The sequence below is a fragment of the Myotis yumanensis genome, unplaced genomic scaffold (assembly GCF_028538775.1).
Source record: "Myotis yumanensis isolate MYYU_CA2020_CCGP unplaced genomic scaffold, mMyoYum1.0.hap1 SCAF_4, whole genome shotgun sequence".
NCBI classification, from domain to species: Eukaryota; Metazoa; Chordata; class Mammalia; order Chiroptera; family Vespertilionidae; genus Myotis; species Myotis yumanensis.
The window spans coordinates 8,887,591-8,906,174 of record NW_027223755.1 but is presented as its reverse complement, the minus strand read 5'-3'; the positions used below and the strand labels follow the sequence as shown (position 1 = coordinate 8,906,174).

At 47.8% G+C, this 18,584-nt stretch overlaps 1 protein-coding gene across 2 annotated transcripts in view; it reads right to left on the bottom strand.

Moving 5' to 3' along the window:
* Positions 1-11,847: 11,847 nt before the first annotated feature.
* Positions 11,848-18,584, bottom strand: part of AGXT2 (alanine--glyoxylate aminotransferase 2) — a 30,651-nt gene continuing 23,914 nt past the window's right edge. For both annotated transcript variants that reach the window (XM_070411419.1, XM_070411420.1), the window contains exons 13-14: positions 16,131-16,229; positions 11,848-12,152 (exon numbers count right to left, since the gene is read on the bottom strand). In XM_070411419.1, coding sequence (XP_070267520.1) covers positions 12,045-12,152; positions 16,131-16,229 — 207 coding nt within the window. In that variant the 3' untranslated portion in view covers positions 11,848-12,044. The remainder of the gene's footprint in view (positions 12,153-16,130; positions 16,230-18,584) is intronic.

The following is an 18,584-nucleotide window of genomic DNA, read 5'->3' as shown; positions in this document are numbered from 1 at the left end:
CCTTAAGCTTTTATTTTTGTCTATTTCCCTTAGATATATATTTCTTTACCTTCCTCCCCTTCTGTGTCTAACTTCTATCACTACTTCCTCCTAATTGTTTTTCCCCCTCTTCCTTGCTCCCTTCATGGAAAATACTGGTCACTTTTCTGTCTTTGGTCTCTTTCTTCCAGGCTCCATCTGAACACTCCACCTTCTTCTAACTTGAACTAGACGAATTGCCTGTAGTTATGAAATAGGAATATTAATGCACAGGCAGGCATGTAGTCACATGTTATTATGCAGTAAGAAGTAGGACATCATCTTGAAAGGTGTTGAATGTCCCGCAAGTGCCCTCTAGGCCTCCCTTGCTTGCCCTGTGCCAACCATGCAGGCATTTAATTGTTTCTGCTTCGTGTGAGGATTGATTGTGGTTACTTGTCACTTTTATTCTGATTGACAAAAACCAGCCATAATTTTTCAGGGATCTTCATCAGTTGTGATTGGAAGTTAGATCTCATTGCTGATCCTGTGTGCATGACACTGCGAAATCATTTCACTTCTCAGCTCTTCATTTTCCTTGTTTGTGACACAGTTCTTTCCATAATAATATTGTCCCCATTTATCATGCAGGATTATTCTGAAGGTCAAATAAAATCACATATAAAAGTGCTTTTTAAACACAAAAGCTTTCTACATAATGGTGATTTGAAATGAGTTAAATCTTTTTCAGTTAAAATATTTGTAGACAGAAGTGAACAGGTTGCATTAAATGTGCATGAAGTTTGATAGGAATTTCCTTCCTAATGTACTTAGAAAAAGTACAAAACACTACAGGAAAATAGGACTCAATCAAAATGAAAAGTCCTGTAGAACAGTAGGCACCATAAATAAAAAGACAAGCCCGGACTGGAAGAAATGTTTGCCATACATGTAACTGACAAAGGATTAGGGTCCAGAATACATTCAAACACAAGAACCTCCTACAAACCAATGACCGAGTGACAGCACGCGTTCATGCAGCAGTTCACAGACTTCGTCTCAAGACCCATCTATGTTCTTAGCATTGAGAATCCCAAAGGGTTTCTGTGTGGTAGGTTATTGGTATTCTATTGGTATTTACTCATTGGAAATTAAAGTACTAAATTTAAATAATTTATTTAAAAATACATGTTAAAATAACAATTATAGAAAACAGCTATTTTTCAAAACAATTTTAATGAGAAGAGGCTTTATGTTACATGTTTGAAAACCTGTAATGTCTAGCTTAACAGGAGACAGCTGGATCTGCATAGCCACTTCTGCAGCCAGTCACTGTGTTAAAGTATATGAAGGAAATCGAACGTCACACGATGGGAAATTGGAAAAGGAAGGACTTTGTGGACCCCCTTCCCCACTGGGCCCTCAGGGTCCTCAGACAACAGAACTGCATTTGAAAAACGGATAAAATATCTGAACAGAGAAAGCTTAAATGGTCAAACAACTTGAAATGGTGGTCATTGTCACTAATAATGAGGGAAATGGATTGAATCCTCGTTTCATGCTTTCTGTTTGACAAAAGGCAAAAGGTCTGATAAGATCGAGTGTTGGTGAGGATGGAGGAAAGAGAACACATTCATTTCTTTGGGAGTAAAACTGGTTCCATTAAATGATTTTTGAAAGTTGACCCAGCAACCCTAGGTCATACCTGTGGTCACTTCTCTCAGTGCACACAGCATGGGCTTCCTGGGGACTCTGTCAGAATGCAGCTCGAAGACCCACCCCTGACCTGCAGAGGGAGGGTCTGTGGTTAACAGGTTCTCAGGAGACTCATGTGCCGGAAGCTATCTATTGTCAAACACTTTCATGAAAGTGCAACAAGGAACTCGGAAGGCTGATGAACCTTGAGCTTTAGCAAGCGCTAAAGCTATGCACCGATTTTTCTATCGAGAGAGTGGTGGCTCGAAGCAATTTCCTGACCTAATAGTCTCAAAGTAAATCTTTATTAATATTGACTGACCTTTGAGATTGTCTGCTACCGGATTGCCAGCCTAACTGAGGGCAAGATGTGTATCTAAAATTGAATAAATGCTAATCAGTTCAGGGCTTTGGGGAGCTTCTTTGCTAGAGAGAAGTTTCCACCTGGTTCCCCCATGATTTCTAAATTTATATTTCTTATCTAGTGTCTTCATTTGTGTGTCGGCCCCTTCTCCAGATCCTGAACCCTTGCTGCAAAAGTTTGCAGCATTCACACTCGTGCTCCTTCAGGCTTGAGAAGCAGGGCTGTCGAGGACCCGTGTCCAATGTGCAAGGAGCCTGACATGGATGTTCACAGCTGAACTGTTTGCATCCAGGAAAAGATGGAAACTCCCTAAATGTTTGAGCAAGAAAGTGGATACATCATGGCCTATTTATAAAATGCCAAACAGTCAAGCAGTTAAAATGGGTGAGCTTGAGCTATGGTGTCAGTGGCTAGCCCTTGGAAAAATACTGAATGAGCTGCCAGAAGATGAAACGTATGCCATTTATGCAATTAAAAATAGTTATTTATAAAGAGGAAATATAGAGACATCAATGGGAAACCCGCCATTCAGAAAAGTAATTCAGAATGGAAGGGAGAGGAATGGAACGGGGCGGGGGTGTCAACAAAAGGGACCTCATCTGAGTCAATTTTTTTTTTTTTTTTTAAGATTTGGAGGAAAATTTTAGCAGGTGTTAATTCTGGGTGGTGGGTAACGAGGGTTGACTACCACGGTTTTCATGAAATACTTCAAATATCCAGAAGTACAAATCAATGTTCCAACTCTTGCTAACAAAATACACCCGTGTGGAAGGGGAAATAGGAGGGTTAAGATCTCCATTTGGTTCCTGGCATGTTCCATAATGCATTGTAGCAAAGGCTATCACTTCCTCAGTATCCACTCCCCTTCTTCAAATTCTGATTTTCAGTTGGGCACAGAGCCACTAGAATATTAATTACCGTCCTAGTCGATGGAACTTGTCTTGAAGGTCAGTGACCCTAATTAAGCTACAGGCGCAGTGCATGTGTACAGATAATTACTGTGAAAAACCAGTCAGGGCTCCAGCATCATTCATGTCCTTTCGGACACCGTGTGCCTCATGAAAACAGAAAAGGCTCCAATTATCCTTCACCCTACAAATTATATGAATGTCAGAGGCTCTAACAATTTCAAAAACTGAAAAGGTCATAGTCTTAACATTTAGATAAAATGGTATATAGTTTATATATCTTTTGGGGCACTTTTCTTCTTTTCAAATTGAGTAAGAACTCAGACTTTTGTGGCCTGAAGGTAACAGTAGTCTCAGCATATTATGAAGCAGAATTGTCAATCATTTCATCCAGCAGGGGAGTCAGTCTCTAAGGACGCAGTGAGCCCTCTGTTCCTGGGACTGCAGTCCATCAGAAGGGCCGCAGAGGATGCTGGACCATGGGAGATGCCCTGAGGGCAGCCGGGCCTGGGCGGGGCTGGGCTCCTGGCAGTTCTGGAAAAGCCAAAGGCTCGATGACAGGCCTCCTGCTAGCTAGGCCCATGCCAGCGCCCACCTGTCACAGCAACTCGGATGCAGTTTGCAGCTCTATTCTACTGGCAGCCTTGCTTTTAGGACGTCTGCATGTGCACTGATTTAATTGTTCTTAATTCCCACAATGATGCTTTTGTTTTAATCTGCCAGATTGACAATTTGGGAAATACTTTTTTAAAAAATTATTTTTATTGTTGAAAGTAAAACAGATAGATGTCCCCTTTTCCTCCCCCACTGACATCCCTCAACCCTGCTCCCACCCCCTCCCCAGGCCTTCTCCTCACAATTGTCTGTTCCTGGATTATGCATATATGCATATACATTCTTTGGTCAATTCCTTCCCTCCCCTTTTGGGTGTCTTCAAGTCATGCTCTTGTATCGCTGGCAAGATTGTCAGGGGCAATTTGTCCTGTTTCTACTTGGAGTTTAATCTTCATTGTTCAGAAAGGAGCTATAGTTTTTCAAAACCTGATTTCATTTTAGTTTGAAAATTGTGTGTGTTTTAATAATGGAATTAGAAAATTTGGGAAAACGTTCAGAATAATATAAAGAAGCCCAGGCCCTGGAGTGTCATCCTGATGGGCCACGGCCGTGGGTTTGATCTCTGGTCAGGGCACGTACAAGAAGCAACCAATGGGTACAACAACAAATCCGTGTCTCTCTCTCTTCCTTCCCCTCCCCCCTTCCCATTCTCTAAGATCAAATTTTAAAAAGGCAACCTCACCTAGAATCACACACAGACCCAGCCGTAATGTATACTTACAAGACTCTTTCTAGGCAGAGGTACTTTTAAAACACAACTTGTCCTCTGGGTACCATTTTATAACTTGCTTTTCCACTGTGGTTATAATGCAAGCAGACATGCTTTTTGGGCAGGCAACATAGCAGTGAGGATCGACACTTTAAATGGGGAATCCGTTTGATTCAACACTTTCCCTTCTAGGAATGTATCCTAAGGGGGAAATAAAATTCGAGCAGTGTAAAGGCCAGTACAAGGATAGCCATTAAAATGTCATGGCCCCGGCCGGTCTGACTCTGTTGGTTGGGCGTCATTCCATGCACCAGTGCTGCCGGTTCAATTCCTGGTCAGGGCACATGCCCAGGTTGCAGGCTCAATCCCCGGTAGGGGACCTGCAGGAGGCAGCCCATCAGCAGCCCCATCCTCTCTCAAAAAATCAATAAGAATATATTTAAAATGGATAATTCCAGAAATGTGTTCTGGGGCTATAGTCACACTTATACAAAAAGGTTTTAATTAGAGCCCCCCCTCCCTTTTTTTTTGGTAAAAGCAAAATATTCTAAATAACCTAACTATCCATTAGGAGCTAATAAACTACTGTACAAAATAAGCTGTAAGATATCATGTTAAGTAAAACAAAACAAACAAACAAAAAAAACAGCCCAGCCAGCATGGCTCAGTGGTTCAGTGTCGACCTATGAACCAGGAGGTCAGGGTTCAATTCCCGGTCAGGGCACATGCCTGGGTTGTGAGCTTGATCCCCAGTGGGGGCTGTGCAGGAGGCAGCTAATCGATGATTCTCTCTCATCATTGATGTTTCTATCTCTCCCTCCTCCCTTCCTCTCTGAAATCAATAAAAATACATTAAAAATAATTAAACAAACCAACCAATGCATTTGTGATCTATAATGGTTGAAGGAAGGTGAGCCAGGTGAATAGGGCCGTTTTATTGTTAAGTTGTAGGAGTTCTTTATATATGCTGGATATGTGACCCTTATCAGAAAAGGTCAGGCTGGAGACTCTCTCTTCACTGTCTACCTTTTTATACTTTTGGGATTTCATATGAGCTGTACATAATTGTTCTATTTTGACCCCATGATCCATCTTCAAGTGGAAACTTCAGCTTGCTAGATCCAGGTCTCATTTTACTTAAAAGTTTAGTTAACTCAAGTTTAATTCCCTGTCATCCCATCAGGATTAGCACAGCCACACCTTGGGAGAGAATGCAGTGATGCCCTCCCCCAACATTCTTCCCCATCTTAGCAGTGCTGGAAGGATGGACTGAAAACGCTTCTTGCTTCCTTGTTTCAAAGCCCCCCCCCCCCCCACCCGCAGCCCCTCTGGAAGAGCTGGGGGAATAGAGGAGGAGTGGATTTGGGGTGTAAAGATCCTATTTGAAGAAATATGCGAAGAGGTGGACAGGTAGGAGCAGGCAGTGCTCTAGGGGAGGAAAGGGGGGGCCGAGAGGGGGTATTGCTTTAAGAAAGGAAGCAGGGGTTTGCTGGAGCTGGTTCCCAGCGTCCAGGAGTTGATTCCAGGGATGTTATCGAGAATAAAGGGCCCTCCTGCCCAGGTTGGTGGAACTGGCAACACCTCCCAAGGAGCGTGGACCAGGCCCCGGCACCCGGTCCTGGTGGGTGGTGGTGCCGCATGGAACTAGCTGGAGACCAGCTAAGCTGGGACACTGGTATTTATTTATTTATTTATTTATTTATTTATTTATTATTCTTTTTAAAATTCTTTATTGTTTAAAGTATTACATAAGTCTCCTTTTCCCCCCATTGACCTCTCCCCAGCTGCCCCCACCCCCCAGCACATGCCCTCACCCTCCTACTGTCTGTGTCCATTGGTTATGCTCATATGCATGCATACAAGTCCTTTGGTTGATCTCTTACCCTCTCACCCCCACCCCCACCCTCATAGCGGGCCACTGGTTTTTAATGCCACCTCTGCTAGAGTTCACACACTACATTGACTGACCTACCTCACCCCCAGTACCATCACATCCTAACACTATTTTATTTCTGGCACAATGTCCATACTCTTCCCTCCTACCTCTTGCTTTTTCAAGTTTGCTTCATGTGGCAAGCAATGCGGCCCGTGAGCAGGGCTTTAGCTAGAGCGGAGGGTCAGATAACAGGGACAGCTCCGGCTCACTCTCACATGGATGAGGATCTTGACCGTCCAGTCTGGGCAGTGGGACAAGGTAGGGAACAGGGCAGAGCAGGACCAAGGAGTCTCAAAGTGTGCCAAGAGCCAGCAACAGAACTGCCCATCAGCTCTGAAGCCAGGCTGGGGCAATGAGAATAGATAAGAAAGCTGAGGTCAGCAGGTAGATGGGGCAGCTCACAGGGAGGGCAGGGAGGCAAGCAAGAATCAGAAGTTTGGTTAAGACTGGCTGGGTGGGTGGGGGATTGCTGGCACCAGGCACTTGCAGCAGGAAGGCACTTGGTTCAAATATTACTCCCTGCGCCCAGGAGGGCATATGCGCGCCAGGAAGGAGGAAGAGCATGCAGTGGGTGCCCAGGGCAAGGTGTCGCAGGAGCTGCTGAAAGGCGAGTCTGTAGGCCAGGAGGAGGTTGTCCTGGAGATGTGTTTGGGAATCCTCAGCATCTAGATGGTTGTAGCCCTCCTAGCTAATGGATGGAATCACCCAGGTAAAGTATACAGAGAGGGAAACGAAAGAGGTCAAGGTGGAAATCTCTGTGGTTCACCAGCATCGGGAAGCAAACTACATAAAAACCAATCCATGAGATGTCTAAATCTCTATTTCTAAATACGTATCTTTTTTTTATATTGCAGTACATATGTTTCCAGCTAGATATTATGTTTCTAAATATATATTCTCCATTGTAAATATATGTGTTTCTGAATAGACACACACATACTCACATATAAAAGGTGTATCAGATGGATCGTTGTTTATTTCAGATGCGCTACTTGCGGCTTCAGTTGCTGATGACATTGTGGCATCTACGGGTAAAACGTACACAGCAGCCTGAATTAGTTCTTGCCTTTCTGAGAGGAGCCCAGCGTTAGGCCCTGAGCATGTGAGGATGGAGAGGACAGGGTCGCCCTGCCAGCAGTGCAGGGCCTGGTTAGGGAGATGAGTTATATGCAGGAGAAGAAACATGAGCCCAAGGTGGTGCGAACCCAGTGCCACCTAAGGACGTCCCATGTCAAAGGGAAAGGGACGCTAAGGAAAGAGTTCATGCTAATTGCGCAGCTGCCCTTGTATTTTCTCATGTAAATCCTCACGAGGTTTCTGTGGGGTTTCCATTGGGCCCCAGGCAACTTCAGCTCAGAGAAGTCAATTTGCCCAAAACACATCAACTGGAGAGCGCGTGCGGCTCCCTCCATCCGTGGTGTTGTCCCATCTAATGACAACCCCGTGTTTTCATTAGCTGCCCTCTGCAGTGACCCTCCAACCAGGCTGACCAAACCGTGTCCCTGACGTCTCTCCATGCTGTTCACCGGCACAGATGACCAGCACAAAGCCTTCCGTCCTACCAGGCGCCCCTTCCACCTGCCACCGGCAGGCCCAGGCTGGCCTGCTTCTGTCTTAGCCCAAAGGGACGGGTAGAATGGAGCTTCTGTTTCTGTCTCCACGCCTAACCTAGGCGGAGCTTTGTGTTGGTGAGGTACTTCCTGGTGTTGTGTTCTTCAAGGAGGCGGAGCTGTGCTGCTCTTACTGTTTGCACCTCAGTGGGAAGTGAGGCTTCAGCTGGAATTAACCGGAGCCATCTGCTCGCAGGGCCAGCAGCCATGAAACCCGCTTCTGAACTACGATGATGATGCTGATGATGCCCTACGGGGGCGATGGTGTTTAGTCTTCTTTTATTGTTCTTTGCAGGAAAGGTGAGATTTGAGTGAGACCTGAAGGTGGAAGAAGAATGAAGTCCTCCCATACTTTTTGAGGTTAGTTTGACTTCCTGGAGTTAAAAACTACACTGACGTAGTTTTTGTAAAGTGGAGTTTTTATTTAAAAAATATATTTTTATTGATTTCAGAGAGGAAGGGAGAGGGAGATAGAAATATCAATGATGAGAGAGAATCATCTATGGCCTGCCTCCTGCACGCCCCCTGGGGATCGAGCTCGAAACCCGGGCATGTGCCCTGACTGGGAATCAACCGGTGACCTCCTGGTTCATAGGTCAATGCTCAACCACAGCCACACTGTCCAGGCAAGATGGAGTTTTATAACACAAATAAGAGGATAACATAGCTTACTACTGCATTAACAATTTTAAGTGTTATTTTAAATCTTTTTATAATAATAATTGCTAATGGTATCACCAAGCTTGATGTGATTAAAAAAATTAGGCCCTCCTGAGTGGATTGTCAGTCCAAGGGCTTTTAAATAGTTTGCCAGTATTTTAATGTCGTATTCTAACCACATGATTAACTGCCAATATGTTCCTTGGAAAAAAGTTTACTTGAGCTGCGTGTTCCTTATCTTTACTTTAGACAGTTTTTAACAAGAAAGGAAATAAAACGAAGCTTGGCAAGAATGTGGGCTCCTTGCCGTATGCGAGCTGGCTCACCTCCCACCTCCCATGGGGAGTGCAGAAAGAGGAAGGGAGAGAAATGGTGGTGCTAAACTCCTGCCCACAGTTCTACATGGAAAACCGTAGGAAACCTTCGTGTTTATTAACTAATGAGCGGAGGAGATAAATACGTGGTCTGAGGCCACCATTTTTGTCCTTCCTGCTCCATGTCTCTGGTGGCTTACACATCTTAACTCCCCAACTGCTGGTCAAGAACGAGGAGCACTTTGGCTTGATCAACAGGCCCAGGACAGAGCCATGCAACCCTCATGGTCAAGGAATGAGACCCAGGGCTGGGCTGCCTTTTGGAATTCCACTGCTGAGTTTCACTCTACAATGCCCCCTGGAGGTGAGAGATACCGGGGTACACTGTTTGGTACACACAGATCCCATAGGACTGGGGGAGTCACAAGGAATATGTACTATGGATTCATTTGAACAGTGAAATTCTTCAGCCCCTTCCTCTAGGGGTGGATGTCTTGGTAGTGGCAAGGACCTTGGCCTCAGCACGAAAACTTAATTTAAGTTTGTGTTTTATTGTTTTTTTCTTCATATTTTACTAAATTTCTAAATGCTTATCATAAATGTATTTTTAATATATTTTTTCTTTATCTTAAAACAAAAAAGGAATATTGAAGGTAGAAAGGCTTTGAAGAAAAACTGAGAAGTAAGGGTTGGCTTTCTTGTTCACTTCCTGACCCCATAATTTCCACTAGCAAAAAAGGGGAAGGACATTCCAGATACGATGACTTATGGGAACAAAAAACTGTTGCATGATGTGGGAAGAATGGTGGGAGTAAAGCTGGAGAAAGTGGCGTGGGAGCAATTGTGAAGGCTCTTGGGTACCATAATAGTTGGAGTTTGGACTTTGTTCCACAGGCAATAGGGAGCCCCCAGAGGCCTCAAGAGATAAGAGATGTGATCATATCGAACCTTGTAGTAAGTGACTTTGCTGTCAATGTAGAGGCTGATTGGGAAGGAGTCTGGGATACCAGTTAGGAGGTAGTTTAAATACTTAGGAGAGATGAGGATGGTCCAAATTAAGGCAGCGTTGGTATAATTGAGTCATATTGGAAAAACGATGTAGAAAGCATTCATGAGACTTAGTCATATGAAAGGAAGAAAGATAACTTGGAGAAAAAGAATGACCTAGTGTGAGCCTGAGACACAAGGTACAATAGGTACCATTAATCAAGAAGGGACTCATTTGGGGTTGGGCTCAGAAAAAGATAGAGACTGAAGATGATTATTTGGAAGGCAATCACCATCCCCAGGATGGGTGACATTCCCGAGGTGAAGGAGGTCCTACAGGGAGAGAATGTAGCATGGAAGAGGAGAGGGCCCAGGATAGAGCCTTGTAGAGGAGGAGTTGCCAGGAGAGAGACTGAGAAGGAGCCGTCTGAGATAGAAGGACCACATTGCAGAAGCCAAGGGAATCCTATTCAAGAAGAAGCAGAAGTTTAGAAAAAAAATCTTGCAAGGAAACTAAGTTTTGGCCATAACAAAGGCCCTGGTGGCCTTTTAAGAAGGCAGTTTCCAAGGAATGAGAGGCAGGAATGAGATTCTCGTGGTTGAGGCATGGAAGGGAGGCAAGGAAGTATAAATGAAGCCCCAGCTGCTCTTGGGAGATTTTGTAGTGAAGGAAAGAAGAGATATGTAGGCTGAAGTGAAGAAATTTCTGTTTGCATAGTTCATTAGTTTGCAAAACACTTTTATATCCATTACCTCAGTGAACCCCAAGACAACTCAGCAGGTAGGAAGGACAAGTATTGATATGCCTGGGAACAAAGTGAGGTAAGAAAGAGATTCAAGGCTTGCCCAAGGTCATCTATAGCAAATAAGTGGAAGAACTGAATTTAGAATTCAGGTCATTTGGCTCTTAATTCAATGACCTTTCCTCTGAACTTGCTTTGTTTGGATATTGGACACTGGAGGACTCGTTAAAAGGGTTTTGATCTTATCCAGGGGACAATGGGGAGCAACTGGAAGGTTCTATGCAAAGTAATAGTATGTTTAAGTCAGTGCTCGAGGGAGGCAATCTCACAGTGAGTGCAGGATGTGTTGGTGGAGCAGACACCTTGGAGAAATAGACCATTAGGATACACTTCAAACCAGGCACAGCTTAAATAAACATTGCATTGCACGCTGAGAAAGTTATTTCCTGTTCAGCTCTGTGCATCCTCTTCTGTGTGTGTTAAGGAGAGGACACACTTTGCCAGCATCCTTTCATACCCCTCAGATACTTTCTAATCTCCCTTTTGAACAAAGAAAGACTTAGCCACGGGCTGAGAACAACTGTACTCAACTGGCTCCGGGTACATTGCTGTGTGTTCACTCTGGTTTTATGATTATTCTCCAGTTATGACAAGTAGTACTGATTTCTCATTTATTGTAGTTATAGAAGGTTACTCTCAGAAACACCTAAGTGAAAAAAGTCAAAGAAAAATATGAAATCAATTCTAAGCCAGATGGTAAACACTTATGGGAACAAACACAATGAATGTGCATTCTAATGACTAGAGTTTGGGAAATTCTTATATTGGAGACCATTGTAATAGGATTGATGAGGGTTTAGCCCAGGGTGGGATGATGGCAGTGGAAATGGAGAAGTCTCTGATAGACATTTTAAAGAAGTTAAAAAATTGGGGTATTTTCTGCATCATTTCTCAGGATGCTTATGGCTGCAATAAGAAAAAACGTAAATAAAAAAGGACTTGTGCAATAGCGTGAATTTATCATCTCATATAACAAGAAGCCTCAAGGTAAGATTGGTCTAGATTGCATAAGTTAGTGGCTCACTGACATCACTAAGGACTCAGCTTCCCAACACCTGCCAACCTCAGCACATAAGCTTTGGTCTCATAGCCCCAAAGTGGCTGACATGGTTTAAGGAATCCCATCGCAATAAATGATGAAGAGTGATGAAGAGTGAAGGATGAAGAAACCTTCCCCCGAAGGCACCTGCACCAAACATCGCCTTTCAGGATTCATTGTCCCCAAATAGGCCACGTATCAGGCACCAACCAATCATTGCAAAGGGGACTTCAATGAACACAGCTAACCTGGTGAAGAAGGATTTATTCTCTGAGCGAGGGACAGAGATCCTTTGCTGAAGGATTTCCCAGCATAATAGGGGCTCTGCTCACAAATCTGGCTGGTAGGCAGTCAACTTTTACAACTTATACCGGTGCTTCTGAAATCCTTCAAATTAGCTCTTGAACATCAGTGGGAAGTTCTTGTGGGTTTTTAGATTTTAGATTTTATTTAGCTCTTCTTTCCATGTGTTGGGTTACCGCAGCGCGAAATACGTCCACTGCAAAATCAGCTTCTGGCTTCGTGATGCACAGCGAGGGCGCGATGCGGAACGTCTGAGGAGACAGGAAAATCAAACGTGAAGTTGACTGAATGCACTAAACTAAGAATCTAAGATTTTGCTGTTATGGCATTTCCTACGTTTCCTTGGTGGGCTGGTCTTTTTTCCAATGCGGTACCCAGGCCATTCACCCTCCAGTCTTGTAAAAACTCTGGTACCATCTGGCTGTGCTCCCTTTCCTTTCAGTCATCTGCTCACCTCCTCGCCCTTCCACCTCCTGCACTGAGGTCTTAGGTACCTATCCACACCCCATTTCTGCTATCACTGAGGGCGACCTTCATGTCCATGTGTGTACAAGCCAACAAACTAGCTTCTTACGTTCTTGATTACCACGACCCCCAGAACCTTCATCTCTGCTTCTCCGCATCCCTTCACACCCAAGTCGGTGCCAAGAGCCCGCTCTTCGCTAGGAATCATTCAATTTCTGATTCCCATTATGTCTGTCCTTAAAATGAAAGCTTCTGCCCCTTCATCCCTCCATTTATCTTCAGATCTATCGCCCCACTCAGATCTCTTTTTTTCTAACCAGCTTGGAGCACGTGGTTGATCGTGTGAACTACTCTCTCACCTGCCCCCTCACTGCGCTTGCATTTCCTTCCACCTTCTGCAGCGGCACCCACGCCCACCCACGAAGTCCCAGCCCTGATCCAATGGAACTGCGTTGCGCCAACATAGGTGGCCAAGAAGTGTTAAAGAACATCACGCTGCTTGGCAGCCGGATAGCACTAGTAGGCAGGGCCTCCAAGTTCTGCTGGCCCCCTAAATTCTTCTTGTTCTTTGTCAGATTCTCCTTTTCATTCTACATTGTTTTCATTCTTCTCAATTCCCTCGCTCAACTCCTACGCCTCTGGCTCTATTTCATAGATGATCTTGCCTCATGTTTCTCAGAAACTGTCAGGCAAGATCTTTCCATAGAGTTGGTTTCTCCCACATCCGTTCTTATATCCTAACCTGAACATCATCCCAACCTGAACGTTCAGAGAATGAGGTGTCTCTGCTCTTCAGCTCCACATTTTCCACCTGTGCCGTTGGCCCTGGGGGCTCCCATCACCGTCACCCCAGGAAACATCCTGCGTTCTCTTGCATCTTCAACTTCTTTTCAACTTTCTCCCAGGCCACAAACAAGCAGGTTTAAGGCTCTCATAACCCACATCCAAACCACACCGAGTAAAAATCTGTTGGTCCCCTGGCCCCTCTAGGTGTCAGATAAACCTTATTTTCTCCTTTTATGCAAATTCACTAAAAAGACAGGTTGATACTTGTTGGCCATCATTTTCCTCTCCCCTCTGTTCACATCTCAACCCACTGCCAGGTGGTGGCTGCCCCTGTCAGCCTGCCACCAGCACCCTAGCTCGAGCCGCCAGGGCCTGCTGAGTGCGGTACCAATGGCGTGCTTCCGCCCTCGCCTTCCTGGCCTTCTCTGCTGCGCTTGGCACTTGGGTCCCTCCTTCTGAACTTGTCCACTTTCTTGCTGCTCCACACCCTCCAGCTTTCCTCACACCTCTCCGCCCTTGGTCTGGTCTCCACTCAGGCACGCTCTCTCCACCTGCCCCTTCCATGTTGGTGGACAGCTTGCTAGCCTCGCCTCCCTGCATTTTTGACGCAGACACACTTCCCAGGAGATGCCCTCAGCTCACTGCTCACGCTGATGAGCCCCAAACTGTGATATTTACCTTCCTTTCCTCTCAGCTACAGACTCATCTACAGGCCCAGATGTCCATAAACCCCTCGAATGGAGCACAGTCAAAGCCCAAGTCATCATTATCCTGAACCAAGTTAGACATGAGGACTCCATCCTTGACTCTCCTTCTCCACATGCTGTTCCGGGCATGTCGCTCCCAGGACTGTTCTCTGGGGCCTCCCTGCTCACAACCACGACTGCTCAAGCTCAAGCAGCATCAGCAACCCGCACCGGGACTCCCTGCCTCCAGTCTGGTCCCCTCAGCTTCGCCCTCCTCCGAGCACAGATCCAGAAAGCAGACGGCCTGAGTCTGGATCCTGGTTCTGCCACTGACTAGCTGTGTGACTCGGGCAGTTTGACTAACTTCTCTGTGTCTCTTTTTCTTCATCTATAAAACATGGGTGATAATAGTATTTATTTCATAGGCTTGTTGAGAGCATTGCATGAGTCGTGTGAAGTGTTTAGAACCGAGCCTGACAAATAGGCGTCTTCTTCTTATCAGTGACTGCCTCCTGCCCTAGGCTGCTGCCACACTGTGTGCGTGCAGCTCTTTGCACGCTGCCATGTTCCACCCACGCTTCCAGTGTTTATCTCATCGTTTAAGGCTCAACATAGTCAGAAAGGCTGGCCTCGGGGGTCCCTTCTCTTTCCTCCTTTTTAGAGCTGCTGCTGAGCTTCTATTCTGTTGTACTTCTCTGTTCCTATGTCTTTCTCTCCTGCCAGCGTCATAAAGGGAGGGACCAGATCTGATTTATCATCGCAGCGTTAGTACGCGGCACAGCGACGGCCGCTTTGCACGTGTTTGCCAGGTAACTAAGGAATAACTGAGCAAGTAAGCCATGAATTGGTTTATGTCTGCATAAGTTGGGCATCTCCCTGACGCCCCATCTTAGGATTTTCAATCGTTACCCTGTCTGATTTGTGCAGAAAAATATTTGTGACCGGCATCAGGAACAACCCGAGGAGCATGTCCTAGCAGAAGTGCTCGCTCTGGCTCTCTGGGGTCCAGTTTGGGCTGGGCTGGGACAGCTCTAAGCCTATTGGTTTGCAGGCTGAGAAGCTGAGGGGAAGGGAAAGCTGCAGGTGCAGGTGGGGAGGGACGAGAGCACGGGAGTCTGAGCCGGAGTGCCACCTCCCCGTCCGGGCCTTTGGGAAAGGCGGTACGGAACGGCTGTGGGACAGATGGGTGTACACAGAGACCTTGCCTCATAGCTCCATTTCCTCAGACAAGTACCAGGCAAGTGCTCACTGACGCAGAGTGAGAGGCAGGAATGGAGCAGGGAGGCTGGGAAGAATGACTGACGTCTAAAATGAGAAAGATGGCAAAGGACAAGCACAAAGTAGGGGAGGGGCAGAGGTTGCCCTAGACCCGTGGTTGGCAAACTGCGGCTTGCGAGCCACATGCGGCTCTTTGGCCCCTTGAATGTGGCTCTTCCTAAGCCTTAGGCGTACCCTAATTAAGTTAATAATGTACCTACCTATATAGTTTAAGTTTAAAAAATTTGGCTCTCAAAAGAAACTTCAATCGTTGTACTGATATTTGGCTCTGTTGACTAATGAGTTTGCCGACCACTGCCCTAGACCTTAGATCTCTGCCCCCAGCCAGTCCTGTGTGCGTCCTGCTGTGTGAGGGACGAGGGGCAGATTGCTGTACTCTCAGCAGCAGCCACACCAGTCCTGCCGGGGGAGCTGTACTGGGCTTTCCCAGGTAGCAAGGGAGCTTGGTGTCTGCACCCCCAGCCTGGGGGAGAAGGGCACTGGGAGAGGCTGACTTTGAGCCCTGCCTTAGGGACCAGCCTGGGTAGCCCCCCAGCTCTCCTGGGGTGACCTGGCCTGCCAGCGCTCTGAGGTTGCTCCTGGCCCCAGCGGCCACTCTGTGTTGGGAGGGTTAGGGTTTACAAAGGCAGAGCCCAGGGCTCAGCGAAGGACAACCAGGATCGCTCTGACAGGTCGCAGGGAACTCACACACGAGGCACGCTGTTTATTGCACGACGGTTAGGACGTTACTCCGACCTGTAAATCCTCTGGTCTGCGGGTTCAGGCTGCTGATGCCCGTCAGACTGTCTCTAGCTAGCTATTCCTCACAGAACGCGGACAACCAAACCGTCGGACACAGCGCCCCCTCGTGGCCCTAAGGCTCCGCTGCCACTTCATTTTGAAAATACCTGAGCGCGATGCCTAGAGAGAGGGGCCGGTCCCCCCGGCACACACCTTTGGAAAAGTGACCAAGCAGCCTGGGGCGTCAGGGAGGGGCCCCCCTACAGCGCCGGGGAACGCCAGCCTTCCCCTCACCTGGGAGAAGAGGCCGCCTCGGCCGACGATCAGGCCCATCTGCCTGCAGTCCTCGTGGATCTGGCTCACTTCCTCCCGGGGAAGGGGCTGGCGGCTCGCCTGCCAATGAAACATATTTTCCATTTGGTGTTGGCTGGTTAGACATTATTCCCAAGAGGAAGGGAAGCAACTCAAGCAATCCGTGTTCTTCGCTCCCTCCTGGTCCCTCTCTCCCCCTGCAGTGGGATGAAGTTGTTCCTGGCCAGACTGGATCTTTTTGGGGTGTTACTAGATATTAATTTTATTTGGTGTTTGTTTTTATCCCGATTCATTTCCAAATTCCTAGAGACCCGCAGCCGGAGGCAGAAGCCCCGAAGCTGGGCTCTAGCGCCTGCTGCCATGGCTCCTTCCCCAGCTGGAGCGGAGTCCGCTCTGGGTGCGGGAGCTCCGCGCCTCTTCTCTGCGTCTTGCCCACGTGGAGAGCTCATTCCCAGGCCGGGAAGTGGCTCAGAACCTGCACGAGGACACGGACAGCCATGCTCTCCCGGGGCAGAACGGCCTGGGCAGCGGGTGTGTGTGTGTGGGGGGGGTGGCCCGCTCGTCCCCTCTTCCCCGCGAGTGAAATCTGCTCTTTCCCTGGGGGGAGGAGGGAGGAGGCAAACGCTTCGGGAGCCACAGGCTGTCCCCAGGCCCGAGGCACTGAGGTTGGTCCTCCCTGTGGGTCCAGGAGTGCCAGCCCCCAGGGCCCTGCGGAGGGTGGGGGGTGGGGTGGTCCCCTTTCTGTGGTCTCCTGAGGCTGTGAGTACGAGCGCCTCCTTCTGACCTGGTCCTCTCAAGTCTGACTGTGTCAGTATAACATCTTCCCAAGCTCCAGGAGCGGGGCTCACACCAGCCTCACCGAGGGAGCGGGAGGTACCCGTGTTCCTTAAGGGCCCCCCAGGCGGCCCCCCCAGGTGGCCGGGCTGGGAGCCCCCACCGGGAGCTCCTATCTGAGCGCAGAGCTCAGCCTCAGCTGCGGGCAGCCACTAGGGCATCAGCACCAGCTGTGGCTCTGGTTTCAGATGCACAGGACGAGGTCCTGCCTGGCTTGGGGGCCAGCCCTTCCCTCCTGTGAGATGGAGGCGGCTCCCAGCTTCATCTTCTCCTCGGGGCTCCTGCCCCCTCCTCTAGGCTTCAGTATCCACCCCCGTCCCCCCAACACCTCATCCTGGAGAGGAATAGGCCTGGGCATTTCCATCTGTTTAGAGCTTTAAGGACAGGAATATCATCTTCACATGTTCAGGCCACTAGGAAATGGAGGACCTGGAAGGGAGGGAAGGACCAGGTCTCCCCATTGACCTGAGATGTTGTCATGCAGCCTGTGGGAGGAGTTGACGTTTTACCAGGACAAATCGAGGTCTGAGGAACATCTTTGGTCACCTGCCCATGCGCATGCGGAAGTGGGGTTTGGAAGAGTGAGAGTGGGAGAGAGGGGGCCAGGTGGGGAAGGGGGGCTCCTTGCTCGCTGGGCTTTCCTCTGGGGAGTCTGGACGTTGAGGCGCCTGCAGTCTTGGAGGGAGCTCCTGGCTGGGGGCCAGGGTGGACTCTGAGCCTTAAAGCGGCCCTTGACTGGGCCACAAGCTGAAGGTCCGCCTGCAGGGCTTGTGTCTGGTCTCATGTTCCTCTTCTTTTCCCGTTGTCCTCCCTTAGCTTTAAATCTGGTTTAAACATTCCAGCTTCATACTGGCTCTGCTGTGTGGTTTTAACGGAAGAGTCACATATCTGTGGTCTGGTCCAAAGACTAAAAGAATGGACCGTTGATTCTTCTAAACTAGATAAAATAGCAAGAAGTCACTCAGGGGAAAACTGAATCCCCATGGACAAGAGTTGGGGGAAAGGGGTCGGCCTGCATATTCCTCCCTGGGCCAGGATTCTCCTGCTGTGGTGCTCCTCAGAGGGCCTAGGCGCTGCTTTGAGGGGAGGAGGGACAATTTCCTACTCACAGGGGCTGCAGGGGCAGCTGTAGAGACAAAGGAGGCTCTGAGAGACGGCACCCTTGAGGTTAGAAATGTGGGGAGAGAAGGAGTTGCAGATTATGTGGTGATATTGGGGCTGGGGAATTGGGAAGGTGAGAAACAGAGTGAAATGGGAGGAATAACTGGTTGGGGAAATGCTAAGTGTAATTGCTGTCACGTTGAGTTTGTCACCGTGGGGAATGTCATCAGAGAGTCACATCATTCCTCCCTGGTTACTTGGGAATGAAATCTACACACACACACACACACACACACACACACTCACACCCATACCCACAGATCTTTAACATCCTTACGCCAAACCATTACCACAACCTTCTCCCAGCCCTCCCCGCTTACTTCCACTAGCTCTCTGGACCACTTGCTCTGCCTCCCCCCTCAAATAATTTCCTGCCTTGCCCACACTTGTAGTTCTAAATATTCAGTCATCACCGATGCTCTCTGCCCAGTGTGGCAAGAA